The sequence below is a fragment of the Leopardus geoffroyi genome, chromosome A1, assembly GCF_018350155.1.
Source record: "Leopardus geoffroyi isolate Oge1 chromosome A1, O.geoffroyi_Oge1_pat1.0, whole genome shotgun sequence".
Lineage (NCBI taxonomy): Eukaryota > Metazoa > Chordata > Mammalia > Carnivora > Felidae > Leopardus > Leopardus geoffroyi.
In genome coordinates, this window is record NC_059326.1 from 94,374,287 (window position 1) to 94,401,677 (window position 27,391).

Genomic DNA, 27,391 nt, shown 5'->3' on the forward strand with positions numbered 1-27,391 from the left:
AATGTAGACGTTTATACATTTATAGCTATCAACTTCCCTCTGAGCATTGACCCATTAGTTGTTTGAGATTTGTGTTGTTTAATTTCCACATATGTGTGAATCTTTCAATTTTCTTTCTGTTATTTATTTCTGACTTCATCTTGCTATGTTCAGAAAAGATGCTTTGAATAATGTCTTTCTTTTAAATTAATTGAGAATTGTTTTCTGGCCTAACATATGGCCTATCCATGGAGAAATCTCAGGTGTGCTTGAAAAGAATGGGTATTCTGCTGTTGTTTGGGTGGAATGTTGTGTATAGACTGTTAGACCTAGGTGGTTTCTTGTATTGTTCAAGTCTTCTAATTCCTTACTTATTACCCAGCTGATTGATGTATCCATTATTGAAAGTGGGATGCTGAAGTCTCCAACTATTATTGTAGAATATTATTGTGGAACTGTCTACTTCTCCCTTAGACTTTGTTCATTTTTGCTTTATGTATTTTGAGGATATGTTATAGATGTGTATAAATGTTTATAATTCTTACATCTTACTGTATTGAACCTCTTACTGGTATGTAATATCCTTTTTCTTTTGTAACATTTTTTGATTAAAAGTCTATTTTGTCTGATATTAGTATAGCCAGCTCAGTTCTCTTTTGGTTACTATAAGCACGGAATATTGTTTTCCCTTCTTTCACTTTGAACACATGTCTTTGGATCTAAAATGAGTCTCTTGCAGACAACAGATAACTAAGTCATGTTTAAAAAAAAATCATTCTGTCAATCTCTGTCTTTTGGTTGCAGAGTTTAATTCATTTACATTTAAAGAAAATTACTATGAGGAGGGATTTAGTTCTGCCATTTTGCTATACGTTTTCTATATGTCCTGTAATTTTTTTCCATTTCCCCCATTAGTGCCTTCTTTTGTGTTTAGTTGATATTTGATTGAAATATTTTGATTCCTTTCTCATTTCATTATGTGTATAATCTAAAGACCTTCTTTGTAATTTCCAGGGGGATTATATTTAACATTCTAAAGAAATACCAACCTAATTTGAATTTATACAAACTAACTTCAGTAACATACAAAGACTCTGCTCCCATACAGTTCAATCCCCCCTTCCTGTTAATGATGACACAGATTACATCTTTATACATTGTGTGTTCAATAACATAAATTAATATTTGTCTTTATGCCTTTGTCTTTTTTTTTAAATGCTTATTTATTTTTGAGAGAGACAGAGTACTAGCGGAGGAGAGGCAGTGAGAGGTGGCCAGAGGATCTGAAGCAGGCTCTGTGCTGACAGCAGTGAGCCCAGTGTGGGGCTTGAACTCAAGAACTCTGAGATCATGACCTGAACTGGAGTCAAATGCTCAACTGATTGAGCCACCCAGGCACCTCTATGCCTTGTCTTTTAAATCACATAGAGAATTAAAAAATGGACTTACAGGGGCGCCTGGGTGGCGTAGTCGGTTAAGCGTCCGACTTCAGCCAGGTCACGATCTCGCGGTCCGTGAGTTCGAGCCCCGCGTCGGGCTCTGGGCTGATGGCTCAGAGCCTGGAGCCTGTTTCCGATTCTGTGTCTCCCTCTCTCTCTGCCCCTCCCCCGTTCATGCTGTGTCTCTCTCTGTCCCAAAAATAAATAAACGTTGAAAAAAAAAATTAAAAAAAAAAAATGGACTTACAAACCAAAAATTACAATACTACTAGCTTTTATAATTGCCCATCTGTTTACCTTTCTCAGAGATCTTTATTTCTTCTTTGAGTTACTGCCCAGTGTCCTTTCATTTTAACCTGGACTCCTCTTAGTATTTCTTGAAGGGTAGGTCTAGTGGTTCCAAACACCTTCAGCTTTTGTTTATCTGGGAATGTCTTATGTCTCCCTCATTTTTGAAGAACAGTTTTGCTGGATATAGAATTATCAGTTGATAGGGATTTTTTTTCTGGCACTTTGAACAGATCAACCTTCTCATCTCCAAGATTTCTGATGAACAGTCAGCTGGTAGTCTTAATGGGAGTCTCTTGTGTGTGAAAAATCACATCTGCCTTGCTGCTTGCAGGATTCTCTCTTTGTCCTTGGCTGTCGACAGTTTGAGTATAATGTGTCTTGGTACGCATTTCTTTGAATTTATCCTACTTGCAATTTGTTGAGCTTTGTTAGATTTGTAGATTTGATTCTTGCAAAAAATTGGGGGAATTTTTGGACATTATTTCTTCAAGTCATGTGTCTGCCCCCTTCTCTTGCTATTTTCCTTCTGAAACTTCTACAATCTGTACACTAGTCAGCTTGAAGGTATCCCACAGTTCTGTTAAGCCCTCTTCATTTTTCTTTGTTCTTTTTTCCTTTATGTTACTCAGACTGAATAATCTCATTTAGCCTATCTTCAATCTCATTGATTATTTCTCCTTTCCGATAAAAAACAAAAAACAAAAAAAAAAAAACGAAAAAAACTGCTGTTAAGGCCCTTTAGTGATTTTTAAATTTTCAGTTACTGCACTTTCAGCTCTAGAATTTCTATTTGATTCATTTTTTTTAGGTCTTAATCTTTTTATTGATATTTTGCTTTTGATGAGATATTATTCCCCTACTTCCCTTTAGCTCTTTAGACATGGTTTCTTTTGGTTCATTCAACCTTATTTAAAAGAGCTAATTCAAAGTCTTTGTCTAATAAACCCAATGTTTGAAAGTCCTTAGGGACACTTTCTATTGATGACTTTTCTCTGTGTATGGGCATACATTTGTGTTTCCTTGTATGTCTCATAATTTTTTGTTGCTGTGGGAAACACAATATGTTAAATAATATGACAAGTCTAAGATCTCTTGCCCTTTCAGGACTTGTTGTTGCTGATTATGGTTGTAGTTATTTGTATGCTTAGAGGCTTTTCTGAACGAATTCAGTAAAGTCTGTATTCTTTGTTTTGGTGGCTACTTATGTCTTTGCTCATTAGCTTAGAGGTCAGCTAATGGTGAGACAGAGAGTCCCCTGAATACCTGGAACCAGTAAATCTCCCATTTTTTAAGATTTTTAACAATGTTTTTATTTATTTTTGAGAGAGAGAGAGAGTGTGAGCAGGAGGGGCACAGAGAGAGTGGGGGACAGAGGATCTGAAGCGGGCTCTGCACTGACAACAGACAGCCCAATGTGGGGCTTGATCCCATGAACCGTGAAGTCATGACCTGAGCTGAAGTCAGACACTCAACCCGCTGAGCCACCCAGGCCCCCTAAATCTCCCAGGTTTTGCCAAGGGGCTCTGTGTAGGTGTTGAGGTATCCCTTCAACATTCAACCAGGCAGTTGACAACTCTGTCTTAGGCTTGACATCCAGTTTGAGCAATGCCTCAAGATAAGCTGGATGTGCTTAGGGCTTTCTTGGGTCTTTTCCAAGCATGTGGGTAGCCTTAGTCGTGTGCACGGCCCATAGCAGGCATATGGCCTTTTAGTTTTTCAGGAATCTGTTGGAGCTTTTCAAAGCCCCCTCTAGATAAATAATTCCTGAACGTTTCCTTTTAAACTTTCTGACAAGCTTAATGTTTGCTTCAATTGTTTGCCCGCCTCAGGCAGTTGCAAAATTAAACAATTGCCTATGGTTATTTTCAACCAGTGCCCCTTAGGAAAGGCTGTTCACACAGACTGAACTGTGAATCAGGTCAAATAAAGATAACCTTGAGAGCAGTCTTCCAGGGAACCCCCCCCCCCCGCCCCGATAGTTCAAATATGACAATTCTCTGAGAATGAGGCTTTAAAGGGTCTTTAAAGGGACTATATGCTCCTTCCAGTGGTGGTCAGGCTACTGATTTGCACCATGATAGCAGGCTGTTGATTTTTAAGGCTACTGCAGAGCTGAGAAGAAGGAAATGAGAATAAAGCAAGTTAGAATGTTATAAAGCTCAGGTTTGTTTCTTTTTAACTGAGATTGGGCTGTTTGTTTATTTTTGAACAAACACTCTCCAGATTGCTCCAAGATTTTGGCTATTTCCCAGAGTTCTGAAATAGTTAATTCAGACCATTTTTTCCCAGCATTCACCTTGCTTTCACGGAGGAGAGGATTTTCAATGCTCCTTCCTCTGCCTTAATTCTGGTTATTTGGTTTCTGACTCTTGATCAATTTATTATGTGTTGACTCAGGTCTGAAATTCTCCCTGGAGACCCCTAGGGTTAGTTTTGTTACTGGCAGTTTGCAGTTGGATTTATGGGTCTGATATACCTGGCTTGATTATTTAAAAGGGGTTCTCTAAGAGTTTCTCCTTTGAGCTTTCTGTAAACAAGGTTCCTCTCACAGACCTTGGTGTACTGAGCTGGTGACACAGCAGGGACCATTTATGCAAATAAGGGCCCTTGGGCAGCTGGCACTGGTGATGTCTCTCTGACCTCCTATACTTGTCTGTAATCTCTGTTGCTGCACTGTATCCTTTGCCTTTGTTTTCCAGAGAGAGAGAGAGAGAGAGAGAGAGGAGCGTGAGTGGGGAGGGGCAGAGAGAGAGACACAGAACCGGAAGCAGGCTCCAGGCTCTGAGCTGTCAGCACAGAGTATGATGCGTTGCTCGAACCCACAGACCGTGAGATCATGACCTAAGCTGAAGTCGGACGCTTAAACGACTGAGCCACCCAGGCGCCCCTCCTGTGCCTTTAAATACAAGCCTATGTGAAGATACTCTGTGGAGTCTGGTGAATCCGTCCAAATAACCAAACTAGGAAAATCTCTGCAATAGTATAGCCATACAATGCAGCTGTAGAAATGAATGTGAAAGATATCTGTGGAGTGATATGGAAAGATCCCCAGAATATAATGTTAAATGAAAATGCAAGGTGCAGAGTGCACTTTACTACACTATTTCTTATGTAAGAAAGGGGAGAGATACAAGAGTATGCAATTGTGTAAGGGAACACAGAGAAGATACACATAAAAGCTATGGAAGCAGTGGAAGCAAGATATCTTAACATAACTGTCCATACTGTTTTGATTGTTGAGCCTTATGACTATATTACCCATTCAAAAAAATCAGATTTTCAAAGTAAATGAAGAAAAACGAAAAGAAAAATTGAGTCATATGGCCCAAGGGAAATAATAAAGTATCACAGAAGTTCATAATAAGTACCAAGATATAAAGATGGAAGAATAGGGGCATCTGGGTGGCTCAGTCGGTTAAGCATTGGACTCTTGGTTTCAGCTCAGGTCAGGATCTCGCTGTTCATGAGTTTGAGCCCTGCGACGGGCTGATAATGTAGAGCCTGCCTGGGATTCTCTCTCTCTCCCTCTCTGTCTGTCCCTCCCCCGTGTGTGCTCTCTCAATAAATAAATAAAGCTTTTAAAATTTTTTTAAAAGATGCAAGAATAATAGACGTGTCAAAGCATAAGCATAAACAAAAGTAAATAGGTACAAAGATGCAAAGGTGAAGTCCCATTTGGACAGTATATAAAAGCCTGGACCTCTACCCACTAGATGCCAATAGAACTCGCTCCCCCAATCCCCCACCCCCGCCAACCCTTCAAAGTTGTGACAATCGAAAGTCTCCAAAAATTGTCAAATGTCCAGGAGAGAGTCAGCAAAAGCACCTCAGTTGAGAATCACTGCTTTTAGCTGGTCTGAATAGTGAGTGGATTTTCTGAGCATCTCCTTAAGTTTTTTGTTTGTTTTTAGGGGCACGTGGGTGGTTCGGTCTGTTAAGCATGGGTCTCTTGAGCTCAGCTCAGGTCCTGATCTCAGGGTCATGAATTTAAGCCCCGCCTTGGGGCTTGGTGCTGGTCGTGAAGCCTACTTGAAAAAAAAAATTTTTTTTTTGTTAAAATTTTTAGTGAATGTATTCCTGGCAAATGGTCTATTTCCCAGAACCATTCTTTCCCTGAAGTGTCAGAAATTTCATGTACTAATATTCTCCAGTTTTTAAGTAATTGACATAAGCATGACTCAGCTAGTGTGTTATTTAGCAACTTTTGAGTGACATGAAAGATTTCTCAGAATCATTTGGTGCCATTTTATTACTTTGAGTCTTTGTGTGGTGGCCAATTTCTATTTGTTTAATGACAAACTGAGGGGAGGAACACCTCTAATACGAATTTGAAGTAACTCAGTTACTGACTCCTTTTATCTCTTTAACATTTCCTTGGGAGTCTGGAATCCTTCAAGAAATTGTCCTGTGGGTGGTAAGGACAATTATTAGCTCTACATCTGGGACACCCCACTAGCTCAGTAGCACACAGTTCCAACAGAAGGAGCTGTTTCTCCCTCAGCTCTACCCAGGACCTTCTGGAAGTGATGCAGGTGGCCACCATTATTTTCAAATATGATCGTTTCATTGCTGAAGAAAGCAGGTCAAACCTGTAATCAGGACACGGGTCTATCTACAGATTACAGCACAACTATCTGTGTGAGCTTGGGTCGAAGTTTTCTTCTTCCGCCCTGTCCCGTTCCGGAAGTTTATTTTTAACGTGATTAATTTCATTGGGAAGGTCAATTTGCCAGGGGAATCACCTTGGTTTACCCCACCTCTGAACTCAGGTGGAAGGGTTTCCTCCTTGGATGGGACCTAGCAGGAGCGTGAAGACTGTTTTCTGGCAGAGATGGAAATTTTCTGAGTTCTGCAAGTCTGAAGATGGGATGCGCTCAAGTAAATCTTCAGCCAGCAAGAAAATTTTTAACCACCCTCTCGCCACCCCCAGTGCCTACGGAGTACGCGCAACCCCATTCGCAATGCACGCGAGCGCGTGCTTGTAGACTCGGAGCTCCGCTCCCAGGCCGGGGAACTCTCCCTGCAGCACGGGCTAAATAGCAAACAGATGCCCGGCAAGCCAAAGATCTCACCGACTGGGGCACCGCCTGGGACACGGGTCCCGCCCCGGCAGTTTCCGAGTGGAAAGGCTGGCCGCACTACTATGGCTTGAAACGGACCGGTTTGGAAATCAGAACGTCCCCTTTCCCAGGGACGACCCCTCTCCACCCCGCAGCCCCGGAGGAACTCCCCTTGCCTTTCGGTCGGCCCCTCCTCCAGCCCCACCTCGCCAGCTCGGAAAGGCTCGGGGACTCCTGGCCTTGTCTCCATCTTCGCACTCTCTGCCTGGGCTGCGTGAGTCCTGAGCTTATTCAGGAGGCGAATGTAGGCCCAACGGTTTGGCTCCGGGAGTTAGTTCTGATAGCGTGGATGTCCTTCTGAGGGTCATTTCAGAGTGCGTCTCCAAAAGTCTCGATCCTTAAGCCCCTCACCCAACCCCTAGCCCTCGCTTCCCCAGCTGGTGGCCAGCAGGTGTGCTGTCCGCAGACCGTCCGGCAGTCAAGGAGCAGCGTGGGCCCTGCACTTGTCTCTTTTCCGACAACACCTGAGACCGCACTGGGGCGCATCGAACAAATCCCATGAATCCAAACATCCTCGTCGGAAGTGTCTAAGTTCGAGTGTGGTCCGACCGTCCCCTTAGCGCGTCGTCTCTGGAAGCCTCTTGTGCGAGGTCTTTTCCTTTGGCCCCAAAGGGGCGCGCGCTGCGGTGCGCGGGATCCGCCTCTTCCCCAGGCTCCGGCGGGGCGGGGGTGGGTGGGCAGGGACCTGGATCTGATTAGCTGGGAGGGGGAAGCCGTGGTCCCAACCGTTCGCCCCTGTCTCCCCAGCTCCTCGCGGAGGAGGAGGCGGGGCGGTACAGAGAAGAAGAGCGAAGGGGGTTCCATCACTGAGCACCCGGGCCACGATTTGAGCCGCCGAGGTCTCCCGGCTGTCGCCCGGCCCTCGCCCCGGCCCCAGCCATGGGGCCCCCTTCCAGCTCTGGCTTCTACGTGAGCCGCGCGGTAGCCCTGCTGCTGGCCGCGCTGGCCGCCGCGCTCCTGCTGGCGCTGGCGGTGCTCGCCGCCCTGTACGGCCGCTGCGCGCGAGTCCAGCCGTCCGACCTCCATCACAGCGGGGTCCCGGACGCCGCGTCCTCGCCGCGCGGCACGCAGGAGGAGCAGCTGCCCACCTGGCCGCCCCGCCCCACTCGTGAACCGGCGGGTACGGCCACCCCGGGCCACTGGCGACCCCCGGGCCCCTGGGACCAGCTGCGCCTGCCGCCCTGGCTCGTGCCTCTGCATTATGAGCTGGAGCTGTGGCCCCGGCTGCGTCCGAACGAGTTCCAGTCTCCGACGTTGAGCTTCACCGGCCGCGTGAACATCACCGTGCGCTGCACCGCGGCCACCGCGCGGCTGCTGCTGCACAGCCTCTTCCTGGACTGCGAAAGCGCCGAGGTGCGGGGTCCTCTGTCTTCTGGCCCCCGAGACGGCGCGGTGGGTCGCGTGCCCGTGGACGACGTGTGGTTCGCTTTCGACATGCAGTATATGGTGCTGGAGCTCGGCGCGACCCTGCAGCCCGGGAGCCGGTATGAGCTGCAGCTCAGTTTCTCGGGCCTGGTGTACCGGGACCTCAGGGAGGGGCTCTTCTTCAGCATCTACACGGACCAGGGCGAGCGCAGGTAAGGACAGGCCGGCCCCGGTCCCCCGCTCTAGCTGGGAGTCCCGCTGCTACCTGCGTCCCAGTGCGCGTCTCCTGCGCTTCCCCGCAAAGCCCCCACCCCTCGCGACGCTTGCTTGCAGAGCCAAAAGGCGAGCGCCTCCACCCCCCCGCTGCCCTGCAGAGACCCTGCTTGTCATAAAGCCTCTCGGATCGTGGTCCTGCCTCTGGCCAGTTTTCAGCCCCATCTCTGCCCGTCCAGTTTGTTTCTGTCCTTGCTTTTCTAAGGTCGCTACTACCTTAGAGGTTGATCGAAGGCTTCAGAAAGCCCCGCTTCTGCTCTAACCCCGGAGGCTTGCTTCACCACAGGGGGCAAATAAATCCCTTGCTATTCAGTTTGGTCCGCGAGCCGGCGGTCCTGTAATATTTGGGAGCTCGTCCGACATGCAGATCTCCCCCCGCCCCACCTCGATCAAAGGGATCAGACTCTGCGTTTTAACGAGACCACCGGGGGACTTCTGGGGGTTAGAGGTGGAGAAGCCTGGGGCTGCCGCACCCACGCGTTCGCCGAAGTTCCCTCCCCCAGCGCCCCTCCGCGCTCAGCTCCCTGGTCTGCCTTTCCCCTGGGCGCTCCGTAGATGCTACTTTTGCAACAGGCAGACTCACGTCCGTGCTCTTCTCATTTTTTATTTCTTTTGCTGAGGGTTCTCCCAAATTTAAGAATCCCCTTTAATTCATCCCCTCCCACCCCCTGCCTGGGGAAGGCGTCTTGTTTTGGGGATGAGCAGCAGCACCCCCACCCCTCCCAAGCTTTTTGAACGGCTCTCGGGACGCTGCTTCCGCTGGGGGTGGGGGTGGGGGGAGTACTAACAGCGGTGACAAGAGACCTCCCCTCTGAGTTTGCAAGCTCACGCAGCTTACATGTGTTCTCTTTACACTCATTTGGGATAATGTCTTCCACACGGAATGTTTCCAGCGCAAAAATTGCCTTTCCACGCCCTGAGATCACGCTACTGAACTCAGGAGAGCGCTGGGGAAATCGTTTCTGCGGAAGACACCAGAAAGGTCTTTCTCCAGGCTGGCGAGCTTCTTCACTCACGCACTGGTGGGGCATTTGCGGTTTACACAACTGCATGTACTTTGCCTTTTATTATTAGAGAAAATGTTCTCAGATGTTCTCTGGGGGAGAGGAACCTAGTAAATTACCCCCTAAATCATCTCCTGCCCTGTTTTCAAAACGCCAGGGGTTTTAAAATAAGTTTAATAAGCTGCCTTAGCGGATGTGTAATCTGTAACTTTTGTTTTTAAGGACTGTATGCTTGGTTTGTTTGTTTGTTTTCTTTCAAAAATGCACCAGTGCTTGAAAAAGAGTTTTGGAAACTTTCTCATTGGGATGATGTGTCACGGGACTTACCGACACCAGAAACCTTTTAAAGTGACTGTATGTGTATTTCAGAATGCAAGATTTTTAGAGGAAACACACACACACACACACACACACACACAGCACATACACCTGACAGTATTTTCTGCTGTCAGCCAGTAAATCTTCATCAGCTAACCCATCTCTTCCTTTTTCCTAATAAGGCCACGGCCTGGATGAACTGCCCTAGAAATATGGGAGACGAAAGGCCCCTTTCCATTTTTCCATCGTGTGGCCAACTCGAGTGGTAACTAGAAACCATATTTTGAGAACATGAAAATTCAAACAAGCAGAAATCCTAATCAAGTCCCACAGATGTTCATAGACCGATGTAGAGTTCCAAAACTGTGGCATCTTGAAGGGGCTGTTGCTGAGGAGTTGTTCTCCTGGGTCTCTGCTTTGCAAACCGCAAGGAAAGCAAACGGCCAGTGGAGCTGGAAGCCAAGGTTGCAAAGAACTTCGACACAATGATGACTTATGGTGAAGCAGATTTTGGAAGCCCGGCAGGCCCGAGTCTGAGCTGTGTGCCTTGAGTCTGTCTCTTCACGTCTCTGAGCTCATTGCCTCATTCACGGAATGGAGCTGAGTGTCAGCTTTTAGGGCGTTGTGAGAATTAACGAGAGAGAGGTCGGTGCCTGGCACACAGTCCATGCAGTGGCAGCTACTGTCGTTAGCTCACAGTGTAACTGTTAGGGGCAGCTTCTTGTCACCTAAGCGAGAAACCTGCCACGTTCTGGGTAGATCTGAGTCGAAGAAGAAGAGGGCTCCCAGCTGGGGTCTCTAATCCCAGCTGCCAGTGGTTGAACATGTTTGCCTCTCATTTGGTGACCCCTTATCACAGTCTGGACAGGCTGAAGCCTTTAAATAATTTTACTACTCAACACTAAGGGAAGAGAAAAAACCCTTCCAGAAAGTGCAAAGAGCATCGCCATCTCACACTTCTAAGGCTTGGGTGAAGATTTTCTGGCTTAAGAGGTTGCTGGGGAAGCTTCTCTGCCTTTCCACACGTGGCAGGTGCCATCCCATGTCTGCATGTAGGAGCCATCCACCGAGTGCCTTAGATGTGTGCTTCTGTGTGTGAGTGTGTGGTGCTCTCCTCATTCCATGTGCCAAAAGTTGAGAGCAAACTCCAAATGTTAACGTTCCTTGAAGCGATGTTTCCCAGACTTGATTCTCTGGCATATCGCTACCCAAGGTTTTGCCTTATTCACACACCTCTGGCCATATTTTTTTGCTTAAAAAAAATCGCTCAATTTAAACAAAAATAAGTAGATTCATTAAAAGGCAACGCTACGTTATTATCATAAGTCAGAAACCATTTGGAATTTATAGTCATGCAACCGACCAATGCAATGAAAAACAATGTCACTGAGTTCTCCCTGCTTTTATTGTCTGCTGAAGAACCCGATGCCTCTGAATCCACGGGCTGCTCTCTCTTTCGTAAAAAGGGAAATTGGAACTAGGTGTTCAAGAGAAATAACACCAAACCAAGGTATTTCTTTTGATCTTACCAGAATGATTCATAAAATTTGAAAAAGACTGACGTTCTCGTGTGTGAGTCAGATCTCTATAATAGTGTGTGAGGGCTACCCCAAATCCTTGCCCATCTACACGTGAGGAAATCCTGAATTAGAGTTGTGGTTCACAAACTTGTAAAGTATATTAGAGGGGCGCCCAAGTGGCTCAGTTGGTTGAGCATCGGACTTTGGCTCAGGTCATGATCTCGAAGTTCGTGAGTTCAAGCCCTGCGTTGGGCTCTGTGCTGACAGCTCAGAGCCTGGAGCCTGCTTCAGATTCTGTGTTTCCCTGTCTCTCTGCCCCATCCCCTTCTTGTACTCTGTCTCTCTCTCAAAATAAATAAACATTAAAAAAATAAAAAAATTATAAGAATAAAGCATATTTAAAAAAAATAAATAAAGTATATTAGAGTCACCAGAGGAGTTTATGAAACAGAGTCCTGGGGCACACCTTCAGAAATTCCAGATCCGTACACATGTTCAGAGCAACATTAGTCAAAACGGCCACCAGGTGGAAGCAATGCATGCCCATCAATGGATGGATGGATGGATGAACAAAAGGTGGCATATACATAAAAGGGAGTATTATTCCACCTTAAAAAGGAAGGAGATTCTGACCTATGCTACAGCATAGATGAACCTTGAGGGCATTGTATAAGTGCCTAGAGTAGTTAAATTCAGAGACAGAAAGTAGAATGTAGGTTGCTAGGAGCTGGCAGGGGCAGGGAGAAGTTGTTACATGGGGACATTTTGGTTGTTTCCAGGTTTGCCTATTACAAACAACGCTTCCATGAGCAATTTTGTATACGTTTTTGGACAAACACAAGTTTTCATCTTTCTGGAATCAACACCCAGATTCCACGATTGCTGGGTCATACTGTTGTTTCACATGTAGTTTTCAAGAAACTGCTAACTTGCTTCCCAAAGTGTAGCATTTACATTCCCACCAACAATGTACGAATGATAGTTTCTCTGCCGCTTAGCCACCATTTGCTTTTACCACTGTTTTTATTTTTTATTTTAGCTGTCATGATGAGTATGTAGTGATACCTCATTGTGGTTTTAATTTGCATTTTTCCAACGGCTCATGATGTTCAGCTTTTTCTCATGCTTACTTGTCATCTGTATATCACCTTTGATGAAATGTCTCCTCATGTCTTTTGCCCATTTTCTGATTGAATTGTTTATTTACTTTTGAGTTCTGAGAGTTCTTTATACATTCTAGATCTGAGTCTGTTGTGAGATATGTGGTTTACAAATGGGTTCTCCTGGTCTGTAGCTTGTTTTTTCTTTTTTTTTTTTTTTTTTAAATTTTTTTTTTTTTCAACGTTTATTTATTTTTGGGACAGAGAGAGACAGAGCATGAACGGGGGAGGGGCAGAGAGAGAGGGAGACACAGAATTGGAAACAGGCTCCAGGCTCTGAGCCATCAGCCCAGAGCCCGACGCGGGGCTCGAACTCACGGACCGCGAGATCGTGACCTGGCTGAAGTCGGACGCCTAACCGACTGCGCCACCCAGGCGCCCCGTGTTTTTTCATCTTAATAAGGTCTTCCAGGAACACCTGGCTGACTCAGTTAGAAAAGGATGCAACTCTTTGTTTGTTTATTCTTGAGAGAGAGAGCACTCGCGCAGAGGAGGAGCAGACAGAGGGGAGCACAGGATCCGAAGTAGGCTCTGTGCTGACAGGAGAGAACTCATGAACTGTGAGATCATGACCTGGGCCCAAGTCAAACACTTAGTCAACGGAGCCACCTACGTGCCCCTAAAAAAGGATGCAACTCTTAATCTCAGGGCCGTGAGCCGCATGTTGGATGTAGAGATTACTTAAATAAATAAAACTTTAAAATAATAGTAATGATAATAATCATCTCCAGGGAGCAAAAGTTTTTCATTAAATGAAGTCCGATTTATCAATTATTTCTTTCTTTATTATTTTTTTTTCCGATTTATCAATTGTTTAAATAGACCAGGCTTTTGTATCATGGCTAAGGATGCTTTCTTAAAAAGGCTTTTGTTTTAGAGCAATTTTAGGTTTACAACAAAATTGGAGGTAAGGAGATTTCCCATATAGCCCCTGCACCTACACCTACATGGCCTCCCCCATTATCAATACCACCCGCCAGAATGATATATTTTTTTTAACCAAAGGTGAAGCTATTGGCATACCATAATCACCCAGAGTCCATAGTTTACCGTAGGGTTCACTCTTGCTGTTATGCATTCTATCTGTTTGGACAAGTGTGTAATGACATATATCATTATAATATCATACAGAGTACTTTAACTGACCTAAAAATTCTCTGTTATCTGCCTGTTCATCCCTTGCCCCCATCACTGATCTTTCTTGTCTTCATCGTATTGCCTTTTCTAGAATGTCTTATATTTGGAATCATATTATGCAATATGCATTTGAGATTCCTTCAAGTCTCTTCATGGCTTGATAGTTCATTTCTTTTCAGCACTGAATAATATTCTATTGTCTGGGTATACCATTGTTTATTTATGCATTCACCTACTGAAAACTATCTTCGTTGCTTCAGGTTTTGGTGATTCTGAAAAAGTTGCTCTCAACTCTTTGTGCAGATTCTTGTGTAGACAAAAACTTTCGGGTAATTTTCTTTAGTTAAATACCAACGAGCATAATTGCTGAGTCATATGATAAGACTGTGCTTAGTTGTACAAGAAGCCACGAAACCGTCTTTCAAAGTGGCTGCACCATTTTACATTCCCACCAACAATGGATATGAGAGTGCTTGCTACTCCATATCCTCACCAGCATTTGGTGGTGTCAGCGTTCTGGATTTTGGCCATTCTAATAAGTCAATAGTGGTATCTCGTTGTTGTTTTAATTTGCATTTCCCTGATGACACATGATGTGGAGCACCTTTTAATGTGCTTATTTGTCATGTGTATAATTCCTTCGGTGAGTTGTTTGTTGGGGTTTTGGCCCTTTTTTTTTTTTTTTTTGTAAATTTTTTTTTTTCAACGTTTATTTATTTTTGGGACAGAGAGAGACAGAGCACGAACGGGGGAGGGGCAGAGAGAGAGGGAGACACAGAATCGGAAACAGGCTCCAGGCTCTGAGCCATCAGCCCAGAGCCTGACGCGGGGCTCAAACTCCCGGACCGCGAGATCGTGACCTGGCTGAAGTCAGACGCTTAACCGACTGCGCCACCCAGGCCCCCCATGGCCCATTTTTAAATTGAGTTGTTTTCTTATTGTGTGTTTTAAGAGTTCTTTGCATATTTTAGGTAACCATCCTTTATCAGATATGTCTTTTGCAAATATATTCTCCTGGTCTGTGGCTTGTCTTCTCGTTCTCTTTATATGTCTTTTGCAGAGCAGAAGTTTTTAATTAAAATTTTTTATTATGTTTATTTATTTATTTTGAGAGAGAGAGAGAGAGAGAGAGAGAGAACCCAAGTGGGGGAGGGCCGAGAGAAGGAAAGACAGAATCCCAGGCAGACACGGCACCACCAGTGCAGAGCCCGATGCAGGGCTCAAACCCACAAACCGTGAGATCGTGACCTGAGCAGAGATCAAGAGCTTATAACTGACTGTGTTACCTGGGCACCCCAGAAGCCTTTAATTTTAAAGAAATCCCCCTTATCAATTATTTCTGTCATGGATCATGTCTTTGGTGTAGTATCTAAAAAGACATCAGCATACTCAAGGTCATATAGGTTTTCTCCTGTGTTACCTTGTAGGAGTTTTGTGTTTTTGCATTTACATTTTAAAGTGGCCCATTGTGAGTTAATTTGACCGTTTATGAGCTTAATTTTTGTGAAGGGTGTAAGGTTTTGTGTCTACATTCAATTTTTTTGCATGTGAATGTCTGGTATTCCAGAAACATTTGTTGAAGAGACTGTCACTGCTCCATTGCATTCCTTTTGCTCCTTTGTCAAAGATCAGTTGGCTGTATTTGGGTTTATTTCTGGGCTATTCTGTTCATTGATCCATTTGTCTGTTCTTTCAGCAATATCGCACTCTTGATTACCGTAGCTTTCTGGTAAGTCTTAAAGTCAGATAGTGTCAATCTTCCAACATTGTTCTTCTCCTTCAATATTGTGTTGGCTATTCCGGGTCTTTTACCTCTCCATATAAATTTTAGAATTGGCTTATTGATATCCACAAGTTTAGCTTGCTAGGATTTTCGTTGTGATTGCATTGAATCTATAGACTAATTTGGTAAGAACTGACATCTTGATAATATGAGTCATCCTATCTATGAACATGGAATCTTTCCCCATTTATTTAGTTCTTTTTAAAATTTCATTCTTCAAAGCTTTCTATTTTTCCTTGTATAGATCTTGCATATATTTTGTTAGATACCTAAGTATTTCATTTTTTGAGGGGAGTACTAATATAAATGGCATTCTGTTTTTAATTTCAAATTTCACTTAATTGTTGGCAGGTAGGAAAGCAATTGGCTTTTGTGTATTAGTCTTGTATACTGCAACCTTGCTATAATTGCTTATGAGTTTCAGGAGTTTCTTTGTCAATTCTTTTGGATTTTCTACATAGACAGTCATGTCATCTATGACTAAAGACTGTTTTGTTTCTTCCTTCCCAATCTATATATCATTTATTTCCTTTTCCTGACTTACTGCATTAGTAAGGACTTCCAGCACAATGTTAAAGAATGGTGAGAGGGCACATCCTTGCCTTGTACTTGACCTGAATGGGAAAGCCTTCAGTTCTCACCAGTAAGTGTGAAGTTAGCTGTAGATTTTTTTTGCAATCTTTAATTCAGGATGAGTAAGTTCCCTTCTATTCCCATTTTACTGAGAGTGTTTTTTTTTTTTTTTAAACCATGAATGGATGTTGGGTTTTGGCAAATGCTTGTCCTGCATCTATTAATCAGATCATGTGATTTTTTTCTTATTTACTCTCTTGGTATGATGGATTACATTAATTATTTTTCAAATGTTGAACCAGTCTTGTATACCTGAGATAAATCCCACTTGGTTGTGGTATACAATTCTTTTTATACATTGTTGGATTCAATTTGCTAATATTTTGTTGAGAATTTTTGCATCTGTGTTCATGAGAGATGTTGGTCAATAATTTTCATTTTTTGTAATGTGTTTGTTTTGATATTAGGGTAATGCTGTCCTCACAGGATGTGTTAGGAAGTATTTGCTTCTATCCTCTGAAAGAAATTGTAGAGAATTGTTATCATTTCTTCCTTAAATATTTGGTAGAATTCACCAGTGAACCCATCTGGGCCTGGTGCTTTCTTTTTTGGAAGGTTATTAATTATTGATTCAATTTTTAAAATAGATATAAGTTTATTCAGATTGTGTCTTCCTATGTGTTTTGGAAGATTATGTCTTTTAGGGAATTGGTCCATTTCATCTAGGTTACCAAATCTATGAACATAGAGCTGTTCATAGTATTTATTATGCTTTTAATGTTCATGGGATCTGTACTGATGTCTCCCTTTTCATTTCTGATCTTGGTTTTTTTTTTAATGTTTACTTATTTTTGAGAGAGAGAGAGAGACAGAGTGTGAGCAGGGGAGGAGCGGGGGGGGGGGGGGGGGGGACACAAAATCCAAAGCAAACTCCAGGCTCTGAGGTGTCAGCACAACACAGGGCTCAAACCACGAACCATGAGATCATGGCCTGAGCCAAAGTTGGATGTTTAATGGACTGAGCCACCCAGGCACCACTCTGATTTTGGTATTAATATAGTTGAATTAATATTTATCACATGCATTATTGTTTTTTTTAATTGCCATTGCTCTTTGCTCCTATTTTTGTCTTCTACTCCTATTCTCCCTTTATTTACTATGTTCAATCTGCCAATCCATGAACATAGTATGTATGTACATTGTTTAGATCTTTGATTTATTTCATAAGCATTTTATTGTTTTCACCATACAAGTCCTATACTCTACCCATGGGTAGAGTGCTTTGGGTTTCCTAATCCAAGGTCAAATTGGGCAATTGAAACTGTATCTAACCCCTAAGCACTTAATTTTATTTGAACAATTGTAAATGGTATTGTATTTTTAATTTGAGTCTTCATATGATTGTTGCTACTCTCTAGAAATACTGAATTTTGTATGTTTGTTTTGATATCCTATGACTTGCTCATCTCACTTACTAGGTCTAGGAATTTTTTTTTGTAGATTCCTTGGCCTATTATACACAAAGATTTGAGAAGTATTCATGTATCAGTCTGTGTATGAATTCTTTGTGTGAATTCCTTTTTTTTTCCCAGTAAATAACTAGTGGAGTGGATGACTGGAAAATACAGTAGGTAGGTGTTTAATTTCTTAAAAAAATTATAAAATTATTTTCCAAATATTTTTACTATTTTACATTTTCATCAATACTATAGGAGAATTCCAGTTGTTTATCTTCATCAACACTTGGTATTGCCAGCAGGCTTTCTCATTTTAGCCATTCTAATAGGTGACTCTCACTGCAGTTTTAATTTGTATTTCCCTAATGACTAATAATGTGCCTCATTTCCTGTACTTATTTGTCATCCATGTATCTTAGCAAAATGTCTGTTAAAATCTTTTGTCCATATTTGTTGTTTTGTTGTTGAATTTTTAAAGGGTCTTTTCTCAAACATATAATTTGCCAATATTTTCTCAGTCTGTGGTTTGTGTTTTTATTTCCTTAATAGCATCTTTGAAAGCAAAACTTTTCCATCTTGATGAAGTCCAATTTATCATTTTTTTCTTTTATGTATCAGCCTTTTAGCATTGTATCTAAAAAAGCATTGTCTACACAAAGTTCACAAAAAATTTCTCCTATGCCTTTTATTACAAGTTGCGTAGTTTTAGGTTTTGTAGTTACACCTATGATCCATTTTGAGTTAATTTTTAAAAAATGTTTATTTTTGAGAGAGAGAGAGCACAAGTGGAGGCCAGGAAGAGAGAGGGGAACAGAGGGTCTGAAGTGGACTTTGTGCTGACAGCAAGAGGGCCAATGCAGGGCTTGAACCCACGAGCCATGAGATCATGACCTGAGCCAGAGTTGGACACTTAACTGACTGAGCACTCAGGCACCCCTGAGTTAATTTTGGTATATGATATGAGAAATGGATTGAAGGTCATTTAAAAATTTTTTTGCATACAGATATTGAATGGTTTTGATACGATTTGCTGAAGAGTCTACTGTTTCTTCTTTGAATTGTCTTTATACCTTGTAAAACATCAATTGTCCATATATAGGAGGGTGTATTTTTGAATTTCCTCTTCTACTTCATTGGTTTATTTGTATATCTTTATGCCAATTCCACAGTGTCTTGATTGCTAAAGCTTTATAATAAATCTTGAAACCTGATAATATTTATCACCAACTTTGTTTTCTTTTTAAAAGTTGTTTAGGCTATTCTAGATCCTTTGTGTTTTCATATGAATTTTAGAATTAGCTTGTCATTTTCTACCTACAAAAACATCTGCTGAGATCTTGGTTGAGATTGTGCTGAATCTATAAAGCAATGGGGGAGAATTCAAGTTTTAAAATATTGAGTCTTCTAACCCATGAATATGATATATCTCCGTATTTATTTGTGGTCCTCTTTAATGTCCCTTGGCAAGGTTTTATAGCTTTAACTGTACATATCTCGCACATGCCTTATCAAATTTTCCCTATTTTATATTTTAAACGTATTATAAATGGTATTTAAAAAAATTCCAATTTCCAATTGTTTGTTGTTAGTTAATTTTTGTGTATTGATTTTCTATGCTGTCACCTTACTAAACTCATTTCTTAGCTTTAGCAGCTTTTTTGTTAATTCCTGTTTTGACTTTGTTAAATTAACATGTTACATAGCCTTGGGGTATTAGATAGTGAGCCAAGGTTCAACAAAAGACCGCAAAGGAATTGAAATGGAGAAGTTTATTATTCCTAGGCTCTGGAGGAAGTACATGGCACACCTTGAGGGGTCACGTGGGGAGATCAAGGCAAGGTATAGGTAGAACAACAGGTGCTGGGGCGCCTGCCTTCATTAGGGTTCATGGCCAGAGTGCTTTGGGGTTCTTAGTCCATGGCCAGATTGTGTAATTCAACTGAAAAAGAGTGAGGTTTTGTTAAGCTTTGCAGGGGTGGCCTTGCAGGTGGGGAAGGCTTTATCACAAGGTATATCAGGAGTCACATCAGGAGCTTGTATTTACCTGTGACTCTGCAGGCTGTTGTCTAGAGCATGTACTTGTATGAGGCTAATGTCAGGTTAAGGCCCCTAAAGGCTGCTTGGCCAAACAATATGGATGCCAAAGCAGCAATACCATGGAGTAGCTTAGCTAAACTGAGAATTCCATTAAATTTTCTGTATCAGTGATTATATAGTCTTGAATAAAGAGAGTTTTACTTTTTGGTTACTTTAAGTGCCTTTTATGTCTTTCCCTTGCTTTACTTCCATGGTTAGGGCCTCAATACAATGTTGGATAAAAGTAGTTAAGTACAGATATCCTTGTTTTGTTCCTTATCATAAGCTGAAAGCATTCAGTCTTGCACTGCTAAGTATGATTTTTTCCTGTAGTTTTTCTTCTTTCTCTTCTTCTTCCACCTCGTCTTCCCCTTCTCCTTCTCCTCCTCCTCCTCTTCCTCTTCCTTCTTCATCGTCTTCTCTTTATAGATTCCCTGTATCAGATTGAGGAAGTTCCGTTCTGTTTCTAGTTTTCTGAGAGTTTTTATCAGATTGGATGCCAGATTTTGTCAAATGCTTTATCTGCATCTATTGAGATGATCATATGGTTCTTCTTTTTTTAGCCTGTTAATATGGCAAATTACATTACTTGATTTTCTAATGATAAATTAACATTGCATTTGCAAGATATATACTACTTGGTTTTGATGTATTATCCTTTTTATATTTTGTTGCATTTGATTTACTAAAATTTTGGTTTTAATTTTTGCATCCCTGTTCATGGGGTTTCTTTTTCTTTGTCTTGTTTTGGTATCAGAGTAACGCTGCCTTCAAAGAATACATTTAGAAGTTTCTTTGATTTTGGGGGAAGAATTTATATGGAATTGGCATTGATTATTGCTTAAATTTTTGGTTGAATTTCACTAATGAAGCCACCTGGGCCTCGAGGGTTTTTTTGTTTGTTTGTTTGTTTTTGTGGGATGGTTTTAAACTACAAATTAAATTTTTTTAATGAATAGAGGGCTATTCAGGTTATCTATTTCCTCATGAGCAAGCTTTGGTTGTTTGGGTCTTTCAAGGAATTTGCCCATTTAGTCAAAGTTGTCAAATTTAAGTATAATTAATGTTCAAAATATTCCTTTATTAAGATCTGTAGAATCTGTAGTGATGTCACTTCTCTCACCCCTGACATTGGTCATTTGTGTCTTCTCTCTTTTGGGAGCTGAAGCCCTGGTTGTGAAATCACCTATGCCACTTACTAGTTGTCTAACCAGTGGCATATACTCCGGGGTGTTCAGCTTTTTGTAAGGTAAAAGGATGGGGTTCTCCAATGTCTCTTCCACTTCTGACAGACAATAAGTTTGATCAGTGTGCCTTGAGATTTATCTACTTTGTTAATCTGTTTCAATGATTTTCTCTGTTTTTTTGTTTTTCACTGCAATGCTTTATGTATTATTCTTTATTATTTCCATTCTTCTTCTTACTTTGGGCTTCCTTTCCTTTTCTTTTTCTATTTTCCTAAGGTGGGTGCAAGGTAAGTGATTTAAGGTATTTTTTTCTTCTCTAACATAAATACTTAGTGCTATAAAATTTCCAGTAACTACTGCATTAGTGGCATGCCACAAATATTGTCGTGTTGCTTTTAAAATTTTCATCCAGTTCCACGTACTTTGTAATTTCCCTTTTGATTTCTTCTTTGAATCATGGGTTATGTAGAACTGTGCTATTTAGTTTCCAAATATTTGGGCATTTTCTCATTTTTTATTGCGTGCCTGACATTTCAAAGTTTATGTTGCTCAATGCCACATTTTGTTACATTGCTTTAATGAATGCTGGTCTTTTTTGGATAGGTATACAAGTTATTTGGTGACCTTGATCCTTGTTTGATCCCCCATGTCTTGTGTTTAAGTTCTTTGAGAATGGATCTAAAGTCATCTAAAGTCACTAAAGGGGCACATAGGTGGATCAGTTGGTTAAGCATCTGACACTTGATTTTGGCTCAGGTCATGATCTCATGGCTTGTGGGTTCAAGCCCCGTGTTGGGGTCCATGCTGGCAGTTGGAGCCTGCTTGGGATTCTCTCTCTCCCTCTCTCTCTGCTCCTCCCGACTTTCACTCCCCCCCCCCCACCAAGATAAATAAATAAATTAAAAAAAAATTAAAGTTGCTTTTACTCCAAGGCTACTTTAGTTCACTGCTCAGGCATTACCTTCCTGGTCTCTGTTGAAAATCCATTTATTCTAGCAATTTCTGTACTCTGGCTTGTGGGAATTGGAACAATTCCTAGCATTGTGTGAGCTCCAGGAATTGTTCACCTTTCCTCTCCATGGTAGCTGTTCTTTCTTTGCTTGACCTCTTAAAGTACAGGTTAATATTTGACCAAAGGCTCGGGGTGAGGAGGGGTTATGTGGACTCTGTGCAGATTTCTGGATTTCTGCCCTGAAGATTCTAGCTATCTAGGTCTCCCTGAGCATCAGTCATAGTCTCCTCAATTCAACGAGACCACTGCACTCTGTTTTCGTTCCCTTTCCTTGTGCTGCAGTTGAGAAATTACATCCAGGTAGGCGAGGTGATTACAGAGTTCACATCTTTTGTTTCTCTTCTCTTGGAAATCACAGTCCAGTGCTTCCTGTTACCTAATGTCTGAAAACAGTTGTTTCATATATTTCATAAGAGTTTTCAGTTGTTTTCAGCAGAAGGCTAATTCTAGCCTGTGGTACTACAGAAGTCTCATCATCTCTAGATTTGGTAATGTTATTAAGTATAAAGTTAATCCTCAGTTCTTCCTCATGATATCTTGGTCTGCTCATAGTTTCTATTACATGATGTTCTACAAAGCACCTAAAAGGATCCCAGGAGAGGGAGCTAGCTGGAAAGGACCCCAGGTTGGGAAGCTGGAGCCTTCGTTCCGGTACTACCCCCAACCCCTGCCACTTACTAGTTGTCTAACCAGTTATATAAATTCCCGGGGTGCCAGCTTCCACATCTATAAATTGAGATGGGACTCTCCAAGGTCTCTTCCACTTTGGAAATTCAGTGAAAGAAAGAATTTGTAATCCCATTGTTGTTCAAAGTGTCTTTTAAGAATACTTGTTGCATTTCCAATCATGCCATGTCCTGTATAAAATATAAGGTAGAACAGGGAGGTATTCAGGGGAATGAGAGTAGGAAAATTAAGAGACGAGGGCGGCTCACTAGTGTGAAATGGCTGGACAAAATTAGGACTTTTATCTGGGACACGTTAAGGGGAGAACCGTGTGATTAAAATCCATCAGCATGTGCAGGTGTAGAAAGAATGAACAGAGAACTGGAAAAGACGTCCTTCCAGTTGCTGTTTATGCTAGGAAATCTGGCACCAGCCTCAGAGAATGACACACAAGAGAGAAATTTGAGCAATATTAGGAAAGAATTTACAAGTATCCAAACAAGGTCAGTGAACTCAAATACCGAGCACATGATCTCACTGGTGTCACAGATAAAAGAGGTCATTTCATTATCCTATAGAGGTGTTGAGCCCACATGTCTCACGGGGCCCAGCTGTCTTCTCTGGGAGATGGTTTTGCTCATCAAAGATTCAGATCCTGTATCTTTTGCAAACAAGTGTAACCAGCCTATCGAAAAGGCACACCTCCCAGTTCAGTAAAAATGCGACTGTGTTTCTCCCACTGTGCTTTTACAATTTAGTCTCAGAGATCATCTTTCCTGCTCCTGCTTAAATACTCTAACAGCCCCATAATTTACTGCTCATTCTTAGGTGACAGATGAGCTACATTCCCTAAGTCACAAACACTGTCCAGATGCAAAAATTTGAGCATCCAGTCCTGTGTCAAAGCTTTTAAAAGCTTTGAACTGAGTTAGCTGTTAAATCTCCCTTTCTCTCCCTCCACCCTCACTCCCCCAAGCTTGGGTGGGCTTTCAGGTTAGAAGCCTGCAGTCGGTCAGGGGTAGTGGTGCTTCCTTCCCTTCCCTTTCTCCACCTCAGGGTTCTAGCCCCCCCCCCCCCCCCGCCCTTTATCTTGAGAGCTGCTTCTACACCCCGACCAGGTCCGGTGGGTCTGGGGGAGACACGGAGAGGTGACACGTAGGGCAGTTCTCATCTGAGCCAGCACTCTTGCTGTTTGGCCTGACTCTGGCCTAGCACATACCTTTTTTCCCTTGAGATGTCATTTTCTCACTGTTTCCCTTTCTACTACAATGTTCTTGACCCTGCAGAATGCTGCCTCTAGTTCTCCATTCTGGTGGTCATTAGTGACTCCTTCCTCAGCCCCTAGACATGGAGGAGTGCATCTCCAAGCTCTTCTAGTTTCATGCAGGTGGGCCCTATTGGACAGAACCCAAGTCAGTCCCCATCCTGGCTCGGTCCGCGTCTCAGGGCCCACAGCTGTTCCAAGGAACACTCCTAATCCCTGGCCTGGGGCTCACATGGGTCCCAAGGCAAGAGTATTCTTCTGGTTCCGCCTCTAACGCCTTTCCTTTTACATTCCCACTGGTGGGAGTTCAACTCCGACCGGGGTCAATTTCGGCTTTCCCAGCAGTAAGCTGGGTACCAGGCTCTGAGTCTCTCTGCTTCTGCTCTCTGAGGGATCTTCTCCCCCATGGCTCACCCCAGTTCGGGGGTTTCCCTCCTCCCAGCACCCTGAGATCAAGAAGCTTGGCTAACCTGCACCACCTCCTCCCCCGCACCTAGAAATCTCTCCTCTCCTCTCTGGCCTCCGTTGCCTGACCTTCCTTCTATATGTTTTTGGTGGAGTCCAGAGGCCCCAGAAGGGCCCCAGGTTCTCAAGGCCATCTACTCCGAAAACTTTCATATGGTGGTTTGGCACCTCTCTCTGGGATTGCACGTCTATTGTGTTTTGTTGCTTGGTGGAAACTTCAGCTTTAAGATCCTATGATACAAGTAATAAACAAACATGATTCATGGTTCAATCCTTGAACCACAGTCCAGTGGTGTAATATCCGTCTTTACTAAAACATTTTGATTTCTGAGGGTGTTGTTGTGTAAAAACAACTTGGGGAGACAGGCTTTCCGGTCTTATTTAACCCTTGACCAGTTATGTCATGTAGCACTTGTTAGCTAGAGCTGTAGGCAGAATTCATAAAATGATTTGGAATGAATGAGTGGATATTTTTTATATGGCAGTAGATGGATCCCAAAGGATATCATGTGGTCTTGACCCCTAAGCCCTCTTCTAGCACAAGAAAGTGGTGAGCCCATGATTCCCTGGCCACACAAGAGGGCAGGAGAGTGGCTTTGCAATACTGAGCCGCTACGGGACAAATTGTCCCAAATTAACTCCCTCTCCAACTGACCGCGCTAAACCCAGACTTGTCAGGCACCATAATAGCATGTTTCGGCGAGGTTTGAAGGGAGCAGAGGGTGGATGGTTCTATTTTCTGAGGTCAAGATATCTTTACAGGGTTGCTTGAATCCAAAGCAGAGAGAGAGAGAGAGAGAGAGAGAGAGAGAGAGAGAGAGAGAGAGAGAGAGAGAAGGGAAATAAATACCAGTGTTGCGTTCCCAGATGTGGCATAACCGGATCGTGTGTGTTGCTGGCTGGCCCTGACCTTTGTAGTTAGGACTGTGAGCCAGAAGGGCTGTGTGTTGTAGGGACTTTTTTCCCTTTTTGTTTGTTTGTATAAAACCAGGGAGGGAAATAGTTGAGTAAAATCCAAGAGTTTCTTCTATTTCACCTCTCAAGAGGCCTGAATCATGAAATAGGAAGGCACTTGCTTGCTATTTGCTTCAAGTGGTGACTCTGCGCTGATGTCTCTTAGCCTTTTTGAACCTGTAGCCCCCTTTGAGAAGGTTAAAACTTTCCCACTTCCTTGAAGAGTCTGATTTTCTCTCCTGACCTTGCAGATTCCTTGAGAGGCCTATGCTTTGTGAGGCCATGGTAGTGGAGATGTTACCAAGCTTTATGTTTTATAGTTTCTATTACAAAAACAATAGGCTTGTGGTGGCTTTCCAGATGGATAAGCACGTTTTATAAAATTGGCTGTGCTTTTTCACTCTACATTATACTTTTTCAGGCTAATTTATTACCATTAGTACAAAATGACCTACAATTCCAGGGAGCTCACAGGCCTCATGGAGGCCAGGCATGAACTTCCAAGGGGGCTGTTTCTCCCAACCCTAGATGACTCAGTCATGGTCACCTCAGGGGCTCCTTTTTCAATTCTGTTGGATGTCTTTATCCCTGTTAGAATCCATTTTGGGGGGCACCTCGGTAGCTTAGTTTGTTAGGTGTCCCAGCTCTTGGTTTCTGCTCAGGTCATGATCTCATGGTTCGTGAGATCAAGCACCATATCAGGCTCTGCACTGACAGCGTGGATTCTCTCTCTCTGACCCTACACCACTCATGCTCACTCTCTCTCTCTCTCTCTCAAAATAAATTAATTAATATTAAACATTTTTTTAATGTTTATTTTTGAGAGCGAGCTCGAGTGAGAGAAGGGCAGAGAGAGAGGGAAACACAGAATCTGAAGCAGGCTCCAGGCTCTGAGCTGTCAGCACAGAGCCCCATGGGGAGCCCGAATTCATGAACCACAAGATCATAACCTGAGCTGAAGTCAGACACTTACCGACTGAGCCACCCAGGCGCCCCATCTCCTTGAATTCTATAGTTCATCTACGTGGAGAGCAGTTTGTGAGGTTGCAAGGAATAGAGCAGAATTCAGAGGTGGTTTGTTGATACATGCAGCTACTAATAATGTGAAAGCTCAAAACAGCAATAAAAGGTTGGTAGTGCCATTGCTTTCTGGATGGGGAAACTGAGGCTCGGCAGGAATGTGGGACCTGTCCAGGATTACTCAGCTAGCAGGAGATGGAACAGAGTCCTGCAGACAAGGTGGCTGGTATCAGAGTTCACAGGCCACCTTCCAGTCCATGCAAGCAAGAGCAACATACAGTGGGAAGCTGCAAGTAGGGAAGGCTTGTTGAAAATTACACTTTTGTCACGGTGAGGTGATGAACACATCCAGTTAGCTGACTGTGGCTGGCTTTTGAACGTGCTGATCGTTGCCTGTGAATTTTCATGTGAGTAGAGGCCTTATCGTGGTAGAGGAGGGATCCCAGAGGTGGGTGGTGGTGACGGAGGGACCATACTCTCTCGTGGCACCCTGTTGAATTCCCCTGTTACTTATCTAAGAGCTGGGCCTGAAGTAAGAGTAAATGCATCAGGGACACTAAGTCTCAGGGTCTTAGGAGAAAAAAAAGAATTAGCATCCGCAGTTGTCCTCCCAAAACAGGTTCCCAAGTCTCTAAGTCTGTCTGTCTTTCTTTCAGAAAGAGAGAGAGAGAGTGAGCTAGGAGGGGAGGGGCAGGGAGAGAGGGGGACAGAGGATCTGAAGAGGGCTCCATGCTGACAGCAGAGAGCCCAATGTGGGTCTCGAACTAGTGCACTGTGAGATCATGACCTAAGCCAAAGGCAGATGCTTAACTGAATGAGCCGCTCAGGAACCCCCCACCCCCACCCCAAGCCCCACCCCCACCCCAGGTGACTGAGTCTTAGTGATTCCACAGGTTTATTCTGAGGAGAGTTGTTAGCTAGTCCCCATGTCCTGTCAGACTTAGGCCCCATTGACACAGAATGAACCTGACCATCTCCTCATTTGCTCAGGACACTCTTGACCCTAAACTATTCCCCGTAAATCACCAGAGCACTGTGAGATAATGCCACTTTTAAAAAAATTTTTCCATGGAGATGAGGAGAAGGAGCAGAAGGGATTTGATAAATCTACCCACATGGAAACAAAAATTGTCTTTTGCACTTGACACGTACCTGTATTGTTTACCCCCAAGAGGGTGCAAAATAAAACATTTTCTAAGTTTTCAACCCGGAAGAACAGGTGAGAAAAAGATAAAAATGTGGACATTCTTGGGGTGCCTGGGTGGCTCAGTCACTTAAGCATCTGACTTCAGCTCAGGTCATGATCTCACCGTTCGTGAATTTGAGCC

General features: G+C 43.0%; 1 protein-coding gene and 1 long non-coding RNA gene across 2 annotated transcripts in view; one reads left to right on the top strand and one right to left on the bottom strand.

Annotated features, from left to right (window-relative positions):
• Positions 1 to 6,010: 6,010 nt before the first annotated feature.
• On the bottom strand, positions 6,011 to 26,762 carry LOC123602069. Its single transcript, XR_006714352.1, has 3 exons — positions 26,382 to 26,762; positions 15,984 to 15,986; positions 6,011 to 6,024 (listed from the first exon to the last, which is right to left on the bottom strand). It is a non-coding gene; the product is annotated as an uncharacterized LOC123602069 (long non-coding RNA).
• The window catches only part of LVRN (laeverin), a 75,560-nt gene continuing 55,717 nt past the window's right edge, over positions 7,549 to 27,391 (top strand). The window contains exon 1 of the mRNA XM_045486252.1: positions 7,549 to 8,406. Coding sequence (XP_045342208.1) covers positions 7,709 to 8,406 — 698 coding nt within the window. The 5' untranslated portion in view covers positions 7,549 to 7,708. The remainder of the gene's footprint in view (positions 8,407 to 27,391) is intronic.